This window comes from Amblyomma mixtum, chromosome 1 (genome assembly GCF_055824585.1).
Source record: "Amblyomma mixtum isolate Tamu chromosome 1, ASM5582458v1, whole genome shotgun sequence".
Taxonomy (NCBI): Eukaryota; Metazoa; Arthropoda; class Arachnida; order Ixodida; family Ixodidae; genus Amblyomma; species Amblyomma mixtum.
The window spans coordinates 155,490,829-155,509,157 of NC_143012.1; the positions used below are offsets into that span (position 1 = coordinate 155,490,829).

The 18,329-nt window shown below is 47.4% G+C and overlaps 1 protein-coding gene across 2 annotated transcripts in view; it reads right to left on the bottom strand.

Moving 5' to 3' along the window:
• Window positions 1–4,910: 4,910 nt before the first annotated feature.
• The window catches only part of LOC149369444 (mediator of RNA polymerase II transcription subunit 30-like), a 77,541-nt gene continuing 64,122 nt past the window's right edge, over window positions 4,911–18,329 (bottom strand). For both annotated transcript variants that reach the window (XM_089558551.1, XM_089558556.1), the window contains exons 4-6: window positions 11,930–12,046; window positions 11,077–11,171; window positions 4,911–5,000 (exon numbers count right to left, since the gene is read on the bottom strand). In XM_089558551.1, the coding sequence (XP_089414677.1) occupies window positions 4,958–5,000; window positions 11,077–11,171; window positions 11,930–12,046 (255 nt within the window). In that variant the 3' untranslated portion in view covers window positions 4,911–4,957. The remainder of the gene's footprint in view (window positions 5,001–11,076; window positions 11,172–11,929; window positions 12,047–18,329) is intronic.

Sequence of the window (18,329 nt, forward strand, 5' to 3'; positions counted from 1 at the left end):
AAAAAGGGCCTGCAGTATGCTTATTATAAATTAAATAAAGAATTAAAATAAACCAACATACCTTGACGACGTTGCCTACGGAAACCCAATGATGAAATACAAGGCTGCAACAGCTGAAACCATAAATTAAACGCAGGCTTCTGTCCTGCGCCTTCTCACAGCACAGCGAGCGCTCAAACTACGCGTTACACCCTCGTAACGATCCTGGGAGTATATTTTTTTGTGACTAAGTGTGGGGATAAGACTGCTTGGAGCCAGGCGGGAAGGTGAACGTGCTCAGGTACGTGCGGTGGCGCGCTGCATCCATGGTGCGGCAGACCGCCCATGCGGCACAGTCCAGCGTGGGAGTCGAGATCAAGGCACGATTAATCCAGTGGGAGAGAGTCAATATAACCACGCGAACACTGCACAAACTATACCGCTGCGGCAGGATGGCTGCGCGGTGGCGAAGTTGGTAGAGCAGGCTAATCCATGGGCACTCGCAGAAAGAGAGTGGTGGGTCTCGGAAGGTCCTTCCCGCCTCAGACCGTAGTAGACGGCCACGCTGCCGCCACCAACGTGCTGCAGTCGTCGGAGGCGCTGAGGAATGCAGGGTGCGTGCGAGGAGTCACCTATTACCACGAACTCCGCTGCCACGAACGCCGCCTCGAACAGCGGCATCAGTAGGGCCGTGGAGCTGCGCAAAGGACTTGCGATGCGCAGCCGCGGCATCAGTTCCAAAAGGAATGGTGTGGGCACGCCGAGGTGCGCGGGAAAACTTCCGTGAATCCGTAGCTACGAAGTCCACGACAGCCCAGTTGGCGCAGTGACGAGAGCAAGAACTGCCGCGCGCTGGGGCTTGTGCTCGAACGTCTGGGGCAGCGCGAATAAGCGTGCGCAAAATGGCGTCCGTCCAGCGAGGAAGCCGGGCGAGCGACGGGAGGCCATTACCGCACTTCTGCTAGACAGCGGCGCAGCGAGGAGTGCCGATAGTCGGAGACGCCTGGAGGGACCACCACACAATTTTGAAGTTGGGCGCAAGCTGGGAAAACGCTAGAAAACGGGAAAGATGTTGACCGCCGCTGCCGGCGGCGCGATGAAAATGCAGACCGCCGCCGCCTGCCTGCAGCATGGAGCCGACGGCCCACGTGCGAGAAACGCATGCACCGAGAGAGATGCGGGGTTAACCGCTTCCTTCGGCTGTTCTAATGAAACTGCCGTTTCATCTCTCAAAACGACGAGTGCAAGAGCAAAACCTTCTTTCCCCGCAGCTTGTGGCGCGAAGGAGAGAGAAAAGAGAGCGCGAGCAGTCGATTTTTATTTCTTGTTGAAAATCATTGGCCCCAAAACGTTATGCCCAGTTACATTTCTGGGACGAAAATGCATTAACTCGCTTTTGTTGCTGCTTAACACTCCAGAAAAAACGTTTCTAGACCTTTAGTGGGAGCACTGCCTTTTTGCTTGTGTTTCTATGTCGTGCCTCTATGGTCTGGAAACGTTTGATAAACGTTGTACTGGGACTGGGACATTCCATCCTTTTTTGGAGTTTCTGAGGAGGTTTTGTGTTTGTTGGGATAGCGCGAACGTGACGCTTTTTTGGCCATCGCTCGCTCGCCGTCCGGGCAGTTGGCTGCACATGCGCGCGCTCGTAAGTTCGCGCTTTTTCCACGCTCTGTACTTGAATAAAAGCACGAGAAAGACATGCGACACACTTGACTACCGCGAGCCACATAAATTAGCGTCTAGTACGCACAATGAAAGTGCCAATTACGAGCGCTTGCGGCACGAACAAAACCACTTGCTGCATACATCTCACATTCCTTTTGACTTTTCAATACCACCTGTCTGAACACGGCATAGTATATGTAACATAATATTTACAATATATTTGAACATTCCTGAATATTTTCAGCCTACCAATGTTTAGCTAAATATAGATTCACTTTGAACCAATTACCGCGGAAGTACAGTTTATGAAGTTGTTCACGAGTAGTGTCAGAAGTGGGATGGATGCTGGGAACAAGCTGGGGCATTTGCGTTGATTGCCGTCCTAAAATTTTTTTATTAAGGTTCAGTCTCAGTTTAGCACCGCGCAGTGCACATGCAACGGCTTAATCGTTTTTGTAGTTGAGATTTTTCGCGGTGGCTTGAAAACGAATATGAACTTTTTTCTATTAAGCATGAAACAACTTTAGCTCCCGCTGTCGGCGACCTTGAGGTGATGTCCAGCCGAAACCGAGAACCAAAGATCCGCGCACCGATTTCCCGTCATCCAAGGAAAGTGTCCGCACCCCAAAATTTGGCCCTCTCGACCACCGAGGCCCTCTCAACCACACACCCCGACCACCGTCGGGGTAAAGTTCTTGCGGCCGATGTTGTGCAGCCACTTTTCTCTTCTAATGCTGTTTTTCTTGCCGCTCGGAATCACGATAAGAACAAAGCCTTTTTCACGCAGGCTTGTGCTCTGAAATGCGCAGCAACTCGGCATAGTGCTGCACTAAAGAGCGCGAATAACGCGAAGTGCAAGCGCGCAATGCTAGGGAGCTCGGTCGCAGCAGCTGAAATGCACAGCAACTCGGCATAGCGCTGCACTAAAAGAGCGCGAATAACGCGAAGTGCAAGCGCGCAATGCTAGGGAGCTCGGTCGTAGCAGCTGAAATGCACAGCAACTCGGCATAGTGCTGCACTAAAAGAGCGCGAATAACGCGAAGTGCGAGCGCACAATGCTAGGGAGCTCGGTCGTAGCAGCTGAAATGCGCAGCAACTCGGCGCATAGTGCTGCATTAAAAGAGCGCGAATAACGCGAAGTGCGAGCGCGCAGTGCTAGGGAGCTCGGTCGTAGCAGCTGAAATGCGCAGCAACTCGGCATATAGTGCTGCATTAAGAGAGTGCGAATAACGCGAAGTGCGAGCGCGCAATGCTAAGGAGCTCGGTCGTAGCAGCGGCGGCTGCCTAAAAAAATGGCGCCGATGAAAAATGAAAACACAAAAAGGGCGAACTTTTCGCGCGCTTTTCCCGGAGACCGCCCACATTTTCTTTATCTGAATACTTCGTTTCGATTTTTAGTTTTTACGACTTCACTATGACAAGGATTAACAGCAGCAGAAATCGGTATACACATAAGTGCAGCAACAACATAAAAATAGAAAATTACTTAGCTTTCTCAAAGCCGTTGCAGTGTAACAAATCATCCTGCTCTAGGGCTTAGAGGGACACTACTGGGAATACTAAGTGAGGCTAGACAGAGAGATTACCAAGATTCCAAATGTCATTTTATAGCGACAGCTGTATGCAGCATATTCGGCTAAATCATGTTGTCGTCAATGTGGTCCACGCTCACCCCCTTGAAGTGGCTGTCATGCTGGACTCCCGCCTCATATGGATGTATGATAACCATGCACAATGCTCAGCGTGATGCACACTTACCCTTGCCCCTATCCCACACCACTAACGGTTACTGCTCTTGCCTAGTCCAACTCTCTCAGCAAAAGGCACTCACTAACACTGACCCTCGGCTCTAATGCATGTGCGGCAGCATAACGCAGGACACAGCCCACAGCTGCACCCAGAGTTAATAAAAAGCCCGACTGGCATGACCATTCTGCACCACCCAAGCTGCCACTGAAATTCGCAAAAGAGTAAAGATAAGCAGAATGTTCACCAAGAACAGAGTGCCAAGCCAGAAAATTACCTCAAAGCTAAAAACTGCGGGGTCCTCCCTTGAGAAGTCTGCAACCGTGCCTTGCTACGCGAGTCCTTCGGTACCCACGGTGGGTGGCTCATTACTTTCACGTGGACGGGAAGTACCACCACAATAGGAAAACAGCGTGGCATGTGCGGTTGGGATATCAAAATGCAAAATGTCATTTGCTGCGCATGCCACACAGCTAGAATGGGTAAAGCATCACACACAGCAACTTTAGAAGTGCAATGAATGGCACAATCTCTAGAAGTTGTTCACGCTCTTTCTGAGCAGTGAGATTGCCATTACTAGGGAAGTGATAAACTGGGCTCAGTTCTGATGTTGACACTATTTGTTGATAAATTATTCTAAAAAAAAAGACCGTGCAATTGGCGGGAAAAGCAGTTTTGGTTTTGGCTGTTTTGCCTGACTGGTCAAGAGATTCGTCATTTTTTCTATTTGAAGGAAAGATGACGTCATAACAGGAGGTCACATCATCAGCGTTTCAGGCAGATGGAAAACTGGAACAACTCAAAGACCAGAGACTTCACCCGAGATTTTCTCAGCAACCCACTCGCATATTCACACAAAAGACACCACTGTTCCTGAAGAGCAATCCTTCAGCCTAGCGTACCTTCCTGTAGCCACAGATTATTGCCTTTAGTTTCCCTTTAAACCTGTGAATGCTACCATGCTCGGGCAATGGGTCGACCAATCCAAATAGCCATGGGGGCGCAGCAGAGTGCACCGTACAGCCATATCAATAAATTCCTAAAAGCAGGAATGCCATCAGTGGTGGCCCCTGCTGCTTGTTAACACCTAATCTCTGAAAAAGTGATTTGGCACCCGCACTTCCGTCTGTCTGCAAACAAAAAAAAATGCTTTGAACGAGCCCTACTCGCCAGACACAAAGAACCAGACGCAAAATGCCAAAAAATACATGACAAGCTGGACTCATCAAGAGCCAGAAATGCCAGTTGGCTTATCGTGAGCCTAGCTTGTCCAAGTCAGCTAGGAGGTTAAGCAAGCAAAGATCACAGCACTTCATGGCACAGGCCAGCAATGACTGCAGAAAGATAACCTGAAATGCACCGGGCTGTTCAAGTGCTCAGGCTTGTACAAGGCAAAAAGCGAGCCCTAAAAGCAGAGTGTGGCCTTGTGTTGTCGTCCTCACCACCATGGGAGAGGCATGTGTTAGTACTGCGTAGTACTACAAGTTTGAGACACCGGGTTCCACTGCACGCATCAGTCGTTTTATACAAAGCCACCCACAAGTTCCACTTTATTCGCCCCTTATCACTTTGCTTGAGATGAGATCCGATGAGTAAACTGCAGGTGCCTGAAAGTAAAGCAAAAGGAAAAACAAATGGTCAGTATCACACACACACTTTGCCACAATCAGGGTCTGCTCCATCTGCCTGCACTTGCTGCACTAGTCCACGGAGTGGCACAGTTTCGCATTAGTTTTTCCAGTGTTGCGTGTGCCCACTGCAAAAGTGCTCACCTGGCCTAGCACGAGTTCTTGTCTCTTTTGCACTGGCAAAAGGGATGTGCAGCTGAAGCACGGCAAAATGGCGGCACCCATGAATGGGTCAGAGAGGATTTGGCTACCGGGTTCATGAAACTATGACTTTTCTTTCGTGACAGGAGGAGGAGGTGGGCGGTTGTTCATGGCGTCAGCTCTGTAAACCTGAGCAAATGTGTCAAGCCCTGTGGGCAGCAGTTCGGTGTACAATGCGGCACCTCTTTCTCTCTTTCTTCTTTCACTCCCACTTTCCTCCCTTCTCTCATGCCACAGTTGAGGTGTCCACCGAGAAGTGAGACAGCTACTGCACATTTCTAAAAACCAATTTTCGCAAGTCATGCATGTTTAATGCATGCAACAACTTAATTCATGAAAATGATGATTTCCTGAGACTGGCTGAGAGTAAAGCTTCGCTGCAATTCCTTGCCTGAAATCTTTTTACATAGTTCAGGCTGTTGCCAGCAAGCAGCTCACTGCAATTCGGCGGTGATGCCATGGCAAACAGAAGACGAGTCCTGCAATCACTAATACACTTTGGAAGCACTCCACAGCCAAGTTACATTTGCACTGCCTGAATCGGCATTGCATACTCACAAGTGGAACTTTACACAACTTGTGCAGCGAGTGCAGCCAAATTGAACAGACCTACAATCAAGGCTAAATACCACGTGAACAAAATACAAGCAGCCCAAAGCATAGCTAAGAGAAAGCAATTCCTTCCCTGCAGCTAATGCACATGCAGATGTCCTCCTGCACCTTGGATCCAAACCAAGAGCCAACCGCTCTGCAAACAAAATAGCCTGTTTCAACACGACACCTCCTTTTTTCTGCACTAACCACACCTATTCCACAGCTTTACTGCGCATTCCCCTTTGTTGCATGAGCCTGATTTTGTCAAACCGTTGCGCCTAAATTCAGCATTTCACTAATTATTTTTTAACCCTCACTATAAATGTACCATATTTACACGACTCTAACTTGACTTATTTTTTCATTATTTGAAAATCTGAAGTGGGGCGGGGGATTAGACTAAAAGCTGGTTCACATGCAAATGAAACGCTCGTGAGTCTCACCACCGCGGCACATACACCCTCTCTCGAGCGGCGGCGGCAGCTCCAGCGGCTGGAGGGGCGAGGCTCCGACAAGTCGGAAATCTTCACTGCAACACACCGCTCAATCACTCAATTCCTTGCATGTGAACCAGCCTTCATAATCTAAACCAAAGCATAGCACCATAAATAAAGGCGAGACAAATCAGATATCAGGGATGCTACAACACTGCTGCAATTTTATGTTTGCTCTACGGCTCTGCACAGTAACATTCGGCTATTCTGCGCACTTGTTCGGCAGGATTTGTTTTTTAAACTTTCAACTGCACATAAGGCGCTCAAGGGAGTGTCAATAGTTGATGGCAGGGCCACTGTTCCAATCATGGCAGCATCGCCACTCTGAATGGCACAACTTCCGGAGAATGTCACTAGCTGATGGAAGAGCCGACACCTCTCATGCACAGTTTTTCTTTGGCTCTGTCTGATGTGTTTGACGACTGCCAGCCACGTTTTACCAATTTTTAATGTAGTGTTTCATCAAATGTCATTTGTGCTCTGGGTCCGGTAAGCATCTGGTGCTTGTTCACAGCTACAATCAAGATGGCTGCCATTCTTTAAATTGAAGAAACAAACAACTGCCACCGAACTACAAGTTTGACGTCTTGGAACGGGTGATACAGGCGTGGAGGCTGCAGTGAAGCAAAATTTTCCACTGTTCCATACAAAGTTGCGGTGTGGTTGTTTGCGAAGTGGGGAATTTCGCCGGACAACGATGTTAGAACGATGTGTTGTGGGTTATGACAAAGTGCTGATGACGATGGCACCCCTAGTGAGGATGGTAGCACAAGTGTGGATGAGTAGTCCAGTGACTTACACATTTTCGTTTTGGAATGTGCCCACGCACTGGACAGCAGTGCATGCTATGTTAAATGTCTCTAGTGACCCTCTTTACCGCTCGTTTCGCTGGCAAAGGTGTTATGAAAACCAACTCTGCATTCATTTCAGCGTAAAGTTATTGTGCTCACAATAACCAGTGAGAGGATTACCGTATTTACCCAATTCCAACGCGCACCTTTTTTCGGGGAAAATACGTCTCAAAATCGCATGCGCGTTGGATTCGAGTGCAAACCGAAACTGCCCCATAGCTGCCCATCGTCATCGCCATTATACGATGTGGGAGCTCACCATGGAGGAAGAAAAACCTCCATGGAGCTCACTAACTGCTGGAAACATGGGAGCACGTTTGCTCGTCGTTTTCTGCGTCGCAGGAGCCGTTTTCAACCGGTGTGGCGCTTGTCATTGGTCGCGTGCTCAGCGACCACGGACCGCGTTCACGGCGACGGTATCCCGTGCACTGCCGCGGGCGGACGCCTCATCACTGCCGTTGCACGATCAAGATACGCGGATCGAAGAATATGTTGATGAAACAACGGTTATCGGAAACGCGTCATTTCGGCGGTAAAGTTCCAAAAACGATGAGACTCCTTTCTGTTTTGCGGCCGACTCTCTGACAGAGATTACATCGTCCGCAGGCGGGGCACGCCGCGCCGCTGACGAGGTCGTGCACCATGCCGATCTCACAGATAACAGCGCTCCCGCGCCCGTTTTTACAGTCGAAGATCTTTATCTTTCGCTCAGACGCACTGACGAAGTCATCGATGCTCCGCAAGAAGCATCGCCGTTGCCGCAGTTACGCCTAGCAGCAGACGAACCTCCCGTAACCGGAGCTCTCCGCTTGCGCTTGGGGCGTCTTCCTTTATACTGATGCTTTGTCAGGAAATTGCGTGAGCGAAAATCTCGTTTCTCAGTCACATCCATAGCGGAGATAGGAGAAAAACCCGGGCAGAAGCGTTGGTTCACGTCTCGGTGGCGGCAGAACGAAGAAAGAGCGTCTGCGCCCGACCGTGCGGTGGAATGCTCGTAGCCAATGGAACGGCTCCGATCGTACCACGTGATTTGAAGGGCCAGTCGCGACGCTCGACTCGGGCGGGAAACGATCTTTTTTTTTCGTATTTTTATCAAGAATGCGCCGCTGCCGAAGTGGCTTCTCGTAGACGATGGGTAGGCCTACTTCCCCGCGAATATTCAAGAGCGGGCGACGCCGTGGAGCGAAATGCCGCGTTCCCGAAATTCGGTCAAATTCGCACTTTCGCGAGCCACCGCGAGTGCTTTAATTGTATTTTTTACTAACTTCCCATTGATTATCGGCTTTGATTTTTTTACACATAAAAGAAGAGGCTTGGGGGAATACAAAACGCAAGAAAATACAAAATCGACTTTATCGAAAAAAATCGCGGTTTTTTCACCCGCATCTCCCCTTAAAATATAAAAACGGTTGCAAATTATTTTCATTCGTGGAAGTCACATGCACGTTAGAAGCGGGGTTTGTAGTTTTTTTTTTTTTATTACCAATATTGGGCGCGCGTTAGAATCGGGGCTTGAAAATTTTTTTTTTTTGGTGCCGTAAATTGGGTGCGCGTTGGAATCGGGGGCGCGTTGGAATTGGGTAAATACGGTAGACGTTAGTTGGAGCAGCCATATTTCTGGCATGTCGTCCAAAGCATTTTCGAGGCGCGTGTGACACTTACTTGATGCAGCGATGGAAGGAGAAGCGCACCTCACCTAAAGACGGCCTCGTTGACGCCGAAATGCCCACTGGCCAACTGTGTGGTCTCAGTGCCAACTCTCACACAGCAAAAAACTGAGCGCTTTTATAATGTGTGGGGAAAATAAATCTAGTTCAGTTTGACAGCCAGAGTAAGAAGTGCATTTATTATGCATACGTGTCAACTCTGCGAGACTTCCGACTGTACGACGGCCTCGTGCAGTTCACTGGGTTAAACTGCAGTCACATTATTAAAGGTCACTACTATCAACATTCATGTTCGTTTCTAATGAAAAAGTGAGATAACTAGAGAGAAAATTGGATGGCAGCTGTAGGGCACCTTTGGTATGGCTTCATTATCACAAAGTTCTGCACAAACATGGCAGTGTGGCCACTCAGGATATTTGTTGTAGTACTATCAATACACTGATTGCACTGTCATGTTCCTTAGATAGGAAGATGACTCTTGCACAAATGGAGGCTGTCATTACTGAAATCAAGAGGAAAACGAGGCAAAAGCCTATCTGTCTTTTGGAAACTCAATGGGATGGAGAGTGCAGTAACTAGTTTGATTCATATTTTCAACTGGAAAGCTGCCAGAAAACGATAAATACAGCAATTAAAACAGCAGCCAATGAGGGACAGCACACACCAAAGAGACACGACACAAGATCAGCCTCCTGTGTGCAGTCCCTCGTTGGCTGCTGTTTTAATTGCAATACGAACCAACTACCTCAAGATCCAGATCATAAATAGGGAGAAGCGACTAACGAGAATTTCATTAAAATTCAATAACGGCAAAAGCTTAAGCAAGTCCAATTGAGCATGCTTCATTTCTGTGCAATTCACAGGTTTCCCAGACAGTTCTACCATTTTCAATGTTACCAATAATTGCTTGGGTGATACAGATTGTTCAGGCCATCGTTTGGGCTAGACCTCTGGCATCTCACAAATTGCTAGCTACTCTATTAAACACAAAGGGATCCTTGAATGACATAACACCTCTTTTTGACATGATAAATAGCTGGCCCCGTTAGTATACTGATCTGTAACTACAAACTGAACAACAAAATAAACACGAACACACCTGAGCACCAAAGTCAGGGCACAACTTTTTTTCTTACCAATTCTCTAACCATAGCAAGAAAAAAAGGCAAAAAACTAGCCCACAGGAAGCTACGGTGTTCAATAGAGGAAAATAAATTTATGAAACATTATTACTGCCATTATCAATTTGTAATAAATAACAGAAACTAGAGGACAGAATTACCATCCCAGTTTTTGCAGTCTGCATTAGCCTTACTGATGCAACCATATCGTAAAAACCAGAATATAGGTCGAAATTTTTTTCAAAAAACCATAGCAAAAAGTCGACCCCCGTCTTATATACTTGTCATTGGCGGAAAAACTACGGAAGTCTTGCAACAATGTGCGGCTGAAGTCAACAGACTCTATCGCCATCGCCATTAGCAGCAGCGCAGTATGGCGACATTGTGGCACCGCCAATTTGTGTTTCCAATGTCACAAAGTTATTTTGGTTTATGGCTGGGTGCTGCTGGCAAAATCTCTCCCCACAGAGACGGTGTGCAAGCCTTTTAGAAAATGCAGCATAAGCAACGCGCTAGACGGCACAGAGGATGATGCTGTATGGGACGTGGGCAACGAGAAGCAATTGTCATCCGACTTGAGTTCGGATGACTCTGATGACTCGGAGTAACTCTTGCACACTTCGCGCCCTTCTCTGCACTGTATGCCCAACCAATTCTTTAACAGTATCGTGCAACCATTGCGTCGCGTGTTTGTCAGCACCCTATCATGGAGCGGCGAAAGAAGTGAGACTAAGCGCATGTGTACACATGTGCGTATCTTGCTTCTTTCGCCGCTCAGCGCCATTAATAAGGCGCTGACAAGCACACAGGTCAATGGTCACGGGATACTGTTAAAGAATTGGCCGGGTGTACGTAGGAGCAGCATCTAAATGAAAATAAATACTGTCACCATTGTGCAGCCGGTTGAGTCGCATTTGTTTCAAGGTATGGGCGTCTTTCGGTACTTTCGCGTTGAAAAAGACAAATTTTTTTTCATTTTTAGAATTGGTTAGCTGGGGGGGGTCAACCTATATTCTGGTCCGACCTATATTCCGATTTTTACGGTACCTTCACGTCAAGTGTGTGCTGAGTACAGGCTCATGAATCCCAGAGGCGGACATTGTCAGTGGCCCACTCAGTGTGCTCACCGTTTGCGCATGGCCAGCATGGTGTTGATCTCCCAGATGATGTTGCGGAGGGCGTCGATGACCTCTTTCAGCTGGTGGTTCTTGAGCATCACTTGCTGCAAAGGGGGTGTGGGGGGGGGGGGGACATTTCACACTCTGCGACTCACGAGAGAGATCAACCTGCACTGCACTGCCACTCGTGACGAATTTGCTAATGGGCTGCATTCAAGCAGCACGCATTGGGTTCCATCTTCTTTTTTCCTCCCTAAACACACAGCAAAAAAGCGGCATTTTTCTTAGCACTCGTCACTTAACGATTTGAAGAAAGAAGCCTTCGGGAATGAACAGGACATGACCAAAAGACAGAGAGCCAATGGGACTAACTCGAGCATGCAGTTTTAATCTGTGTTGTGTACCATGAGACATGGTGGATCTTTAACGCCCAGCAAATGAACTGAAATCAGAATATACAGCGAAAGCTCGTTGATTCAAACTGCATTCATTCAAATCCTCAGATAGTTCGGACTACAAAACTTGATCTGCTCATGCTCCACTGAAGTCTATGTAAAAATGAGCCTGCTGATTCTAACACGAATCAGTTCCGCAATCAATAATTAAACGCCAAAGAAAGTAGAAAGTGTGTGCTCCCTTCGATGGGAGTCAGCAACAGTGTTGTAGTTCTGCCCTGTGGCAACACTGCGATGGTGCACCCTCGTGACGGAGCAAGAGAAGCACCGAAAGCAGCCAGACCAGGCGAGTGAATCTTTCCACAGTGCATGGGACAAACCCTGTGGAGAAGAGGTGTGCCTTTACACGGACCAGACACACCTGGAAATGCAGAAGGACCCTGCGCGTGAAGGACCATCCCTCCTACCTCTGTAAGTCGCGCGCGCTCTTCAAGAAGTGCCCGGGCCGCTTCGGAGTGCTTCTTGTCCTCAGCAGGCTTGGGATCATCCCTCATGGGCACCAGGCTCTGGAGGGTCACATCCGGCTGAAGAGGGGGGAGCAGAGATATGTTGTCGAAACAAGACAGCCAAACAGGGACAACAGGTTAGACCAATACTACAATACACACTGACAGTTTTGAACCCGATGCCGTGCTGATATGAGTTGACAGTGATGGCCCGAAACCTTTCATGTTAATTTCCGATGTTACTGAGCTTATTGTACCAACGGAGTTGAAAAAAAATTTTATTTATTTATTTATTTACAAATACTGCTCTCTATGAGGAGAGACATAGCAGGAGTGGGTAAATACATTAGTAAAAACAAATAACATGGGTAGCATAGAGATAGATAATACAGAAGTATTAAAAACAGATCAACAGGTCAAATTGTCAGGCAACTGAACAACAAACTCTTCAATTGGCAACTTTGTGCTTCAACTTTGTGCTAACTTAACGAATTCTCAAGGCTCATGAGCACTTCATAAGTGTCAGCACATTCAGCGAGATGGAGGAGCTGTTCAGCTATCACTGCCCAGTTTTTCCTCCTGGGAGCTTATAAGGCGCGTGCGGGTCTTGAGTTTGCAAAAAATTGGGAAAAAGGCCATTTTTCAAAAGACAGTTTCTTGTAGTATATATACTTAAACTAGACTTCTGTTCTGTAAAATACTTCCGCTGAAAGTTATGCCAAAGTACAAAAAAAACTAACGTTTAGACAGTCGCGTGGCTGCAAAACGAAGTGCGAGCTTCGAAATAATGTTCCACTTTCACGCGATCGCAATTCCAAAACCACTCTCCGATTGCTGCCATTCTGCCACTGTCTGAGAGCTTGTCTCCAGGCATGCGCGAATATTAAATAAGTTCAAATACTCAGTGGAATAGTAAAGTACTTGACATTCGATTCAAATGTTCGGTATTCGTCTTCTTGGTATTCGCGGTATTCGAAGTACTCGCCTTGAGCGAAAAATGTTTCTAGAACTCTTGCTTCGTGTTGTTTTGGTTCAGCGCACCTCCTCCTAGATGGGGCCATGGCACATGCGCAACCAAAGCCCCGACTCCGCACCACCTGCCTGGGCTCCCGCGCGAATGCCAAAGCCGGTGAAGCACACGCTCCCAACAACAGACATGAGCAGCAACCGGAAGTGCAGCTCCTAGATCTGTGCGAGCCAGGAGTCTGCGGCTGCGCTACACACGGCGCGCACACACTGTAACCAGCATGGCAGCATGCATTAACAGAGAGATTTAGCATAGCGCGATCCGCTTGCGTGCCGCCAGTGTGCACGCACTTACTGGTCCCAACGACAACGAAACACTTTTTGGGGCCCAAAAGGCGACCTGTGCATGCGTAGCGGCTCCCCGCGGAAGCGCATCGCGCTATGATAAATGTGTATAAAAAATCGGAGGACGTATTGCTGCCCTGACATCTGCGGAACAAGTCTGAGCTGACTGCAGGCACCGCAGCCACTATTCTCCGCGTGAAATTCACAAATCACGTAAGACGGTGCGAGCACAAGAGGAAGCTAGCACAAGACATATAGAGATGATGCCCCTTTCTGGTGGCTGACTTGGGGTGGCACAGAGCATTGCGCGCATGTAGAGTTACCGTATACCGTATTTACTCACATAATGATCGCACTTTTTTTTTTTAAAATTGACGCAAATTTAGGGGTGCAATCATTACGGGGGGTAAATTTTTCACAAAAAAATTTTTGAGCACCGAAAACACAAACAAGTTGCAGGAAGACAACCCTTGTCATAGGGGCGTGCTACCTGCGGTTACGCCGCTAAACGCGGTTATCGTGAACCGAGCTCGGCGACCTCGGCTTACGTCGTTAACCGAGAAGGTAGAGTGCGAAAAGCGCACGAGCTGGCCCGCTTCAAGAACGTACTTTCTTCGCACTAAATCACGTTCCAACAGCAACGCAATAAAATAGGCAGTGTGTAGAGTGCCATCTGAGGGCGCTTTCATGCAGTCTTCGATCTCATCCGACGGTGCAGCAACAGCGTAGAGCAGCAACCTCTCGCGGCGCTCAAGCTACGCATTTTACCGCAATTACGCCGAAAAATGTCCGGTCCCTGCCGCATCGTAGACGTACTTAGGTGACACGTTCTCAACGCTCGGAGCACTGGATTCCGGGCGCTTACCGCAATGGTGCTGCCCACGAGCGCGGCAGACAACGGTGCTCTGTACTCCCCAGTAGTCACTAGGCCTAACTTGTTTCTTATCGAAGCCACAGTGGACAGCGCTTTTGAACTGACCAACGTCATAATGAATGTTCTACTTATGGTGCTGCCTTACTGACAACCTAATTGTTTCATATTAAAATAAATATATACGATCGATTTCGGCAATGCCTTAGCAGCGGAGCTAGCGTGCAAGCAGATTGGGTAACTCGCGCTGCAACGGCGGCAGCTGCTACGTGGCTGCGAACATAACACTAGCTTGTATCACTGTTATTACTCCTACCAGCAACTTGGTGCAGGCCAGCGATCCTCAAGGAGGATTCATTTTTGACGTTCCCGTATCCCAGGGCTTATTATTTACGAGAACAAGAAAGTTTAGCCGGATCACCGCGTCACTTCGTTTGTTGCACCGCAACCCAGAACGGTGGCGAGCCTTGTGACAACGGCGAACTGCGATTTGAGATAACCACAGTTAAGTTTGGTATCGGCGATTAAGCATTACTGCATTTAGAATGTCCAGGTGACTGCAGGTCAACCAACAGGCGGCTGCTGCTGTAATACTGACAAAGCAAGATGGTCATCTGCACGTGCAATCTGTCAGACAGATGGCAAGTACTATTATTGTCGGCTAGACTCGACATCGTCCAAAAATTGCAGCGGCAAGTTCGGGGTGCAATTATTACGCGGGGAATAAAAAAAATTGAATTTTGCCAACAAAATTCGGGGGTGCGATCACTAAGCGAGTGCGATCATTATGCGAGTAAACTCGGTAGTACCTAGAGTTGCACGTAGGTCCACGATATTGCTCCCAAATTATGAGGGAAAGCCGAAACTCTTGCATGCAGGAGGCAGAATTGGTGCAGTAGTTTGGACAAGTGTAGGCTCAATCTGTTTAATTCTAGCTGCCGTACTTGCTTCATTCTAGGCAGATTGCCATTACACTGAATGACACAGCTGGCTAGTATGCAGCGGCTGCCCCGAGGCCTACCTCAATGAGTTACGAACAGAATACTCCCGATGTCGTGGATAGGTGACACCATGTGTTGTAAACGCCAAAAAATAATGACAAACTTTTTCGTTTTCACAAATGCCAAATGGTTGTGATAAAATTGCATGTTATTGATAAGAAAACATTATTTTCAGTGAACACGTGCACTCAGACAAAATAAAATATCGCAAAGCACGAGAACAGTAAGTGTATGAATGGACTGTCAGCAATGGTCTAGTGCTAAACAATGCAAAGGAATTGGCTTCACAGCAATGCATGGATGCTTTTCAACCATGTGATCGCATTTGGCCAGTAGAGGCGTGAGTGGCACAGGGAAAACAAACACGCAACTCTAGGTTCTTATACAGGAACTGGAGGCGCACGGGGTACACTGATGTGCTCATGGAAATAAATATCAGCAGTTGGGTGTTCCAAGAGCTGAGTTGGGAACAGCTGGGGATAAGAGTTAATGGAGAATACCTGAGTAATCTGCGATTTGCTGATGGCATTGCCCGTCTAAGTCACTCAGGAGATGAGCTGGAATGCATGATCAATAAGTTAAACAGGCAAAGCAAAACGGTAGGTCTTAAAGTTAAAATGCAGAGGACCATGTGATGGTCAACAGTGTCGCAAGGGAACAGCAGTTCACAACAGGTGGCGAGGTGCTGGAAGTGGTAAGGGAATAGTATGTGTACTTAGGGCAGGAAGTGGCTGCTGATCCAGATCATGAAAGGGGAATAACTAGAAGAATAAGAATGGGGTGGAGCGCATATGGCAGGCCCTCTCAGATCATGAATGGCAGTTTACCAATATCCCTCAAGAGGAAAGTATACAACAGCTGTATCTTACCGGTGCTCACCTTACGGAGCAGAAACGTGGATGCTATCGAAAGGGGCTCAGTTAAGTGAAGGACAACGCAGCGAGCTATAGACAGAAAAATGATAGGTGTAACATTAAGAGACCGCAAGCGGGCAGACTAGATGAGAGAACAAACGCAGGTGAATGACATCCTAGTCGAAATCAAGAGGAAGAAATGGGCTTGGGCAGAGCATGTAATGTGAAGGCAAGATAACCGTTGGTCCTTAAGGGGAACAGAGTGGATTCCAAGAGAAGGCAAGCGAAGCAGGGGGCGGCAGAAAGTTAGGTTGGCGGATGAGATTAAGAAGTTTGCGGGGGTTAGGTTGGCCGCAGCTGGCAAAGGACAGGGTTACTGGGTTACTTGGAGAGGCCTTTGCCCTGGAATGGCCGTAGTCGGGCTGATGATGATGATGAGTCTGGGATCTCATAGATAGGTCTCACACCCCACAAACAAGTCGGCTCCACATGTAAGTCAACTCCCCCAATTTTCGATGGCCATTTGTGCAGGACATCGACACAGCTTCAATGAGAGTGACAAAGCGTCAATGCAGTCTCCCTTTTTTCCGATAATGGCCTTATGCTCTTGAAAAATACAGTCGAATCCACTTATAACAATACTGAAGTGCCATGGAAATACCATTGTTATAACCAATAATTGTTATAACAGGGTTGTGCTGAAAATACCATAGAACACATGCAAAAGTTGACGGTGCCACTACCGACCATTGTTATATCCGATATATTGTTATAACCGGTATTGTTATAAGTGGGTTTGACTGTACATGATTTTAAAAGTGCCTATTGTGCTGTTCAACCTTTTTGTGCACCTGAAGTATTCGAATTTACTGGAAGAGAATTACTATTCACTTCGGACTTGCTTCAAACCAAAAAACCACTACTTGCACATGCTTACTCGTTTTGTGCCCTTTCGTTTGGCACACCTCACGATGACATCACATCAGCGCTGCCAAAGTTTCCCTGCGACTCAATAAGAGCACACAGCCTTCAAGCTTCTTAATGTCTGTTCATGATTTTTGCAGAAATAGTCTGGGCTTTTTCTGCCCGTCCCCGTCCTGTGTTTTTCGTGTTCCTTCTGTCCTTGTTCCGTAGCGCTGTTGTGAATCTGTTTATTAAGCATGAACCAACTAGCCCACACCAGAATCCTCTTAGAACTTTTTCTCTGGTTTCCCTCGCGCAATGGAAATAAGCTTGGTACCAATTTATTCGGGAAGAGTAGAGCTGTGCAGTGATGCCATCTTCACTAGCTTTTACTTATGCCTTAGATTTAATTTGCTGCGTTCCTAAATTGCCAGCCAAGCCATTTTGTGCGTTCTATTCATAGAAACTTTGGCTCTTGTGCAACCTTATCGCACGTCAAGCTATTTAAACAACCATGTAAGTAGGGGTGTGCGAATATTCAAAATTTTCGAATATGTTTCGAATATTATATTTTTAGTATTCATATTTGATTCGAAATCGAAGTATTCGTGTTCTTTCGAATATTCGACCCGACGCGAATATTCGTATCTAGCCGAATATTCATTGTGAGCACCGGCGTTCATTTCAACCCGCAAGCCCTATCGACAGAGACATAACAACATGGCGGCGCCCAGAGCAATGCGCATGAATGAAGGAAAATTTTTCCTTCGAATTTTTTTTTTTCGAGGAAGGAAAATTTTTCCTTCCTCCAAGGGCCATGCCGTAGCTGACTGCACTGGTGAGCTTTTTTGTGGCTATACCTGCGAAGCTGCTATAGGCAGAGCTGTACACGAAGTACCTCGCAATACGTGCCAGGTCAGTGCCAAGTGAGAGGGCATTTTCTGTGGCTGGAGGGGTCGGTTCAGCTAGAAGGGAACTACTTCTGCCTGACCATGTGGAGAAGCTGGTTAACCTTCACGACAACATTTTATGTTCATCCCAGCAACGCGCTTTTCTGCTGATGGCAAGCTAGCCTTAATCAATGCTGCGTACTAGCCATTCTCTCTGATATTTTCACTCTTCTAAGAATAATGTTCGAGACTTTGATACCTTTTGTGCAGCCACATACACTTTTTGTGTTCATTTAATCATCGATAGTTGAACTGTGATGTTCTTGGGTGCTCAAATAAATGTTTTGTAGTGGTAAAATGCGTCCGTCCTTGATTATTCGATATTCGGAATCAAGTATTCGTATTCGATTCGTATTCGAAAAATTTGATATTCGCACACCCCTACATGTAAGGTTTCAACTACTTTCAGGTAGAACCACCGCATTTAATACATCCGCTCTGCCATAGGCTATTATTCACTGGAATGGTCCT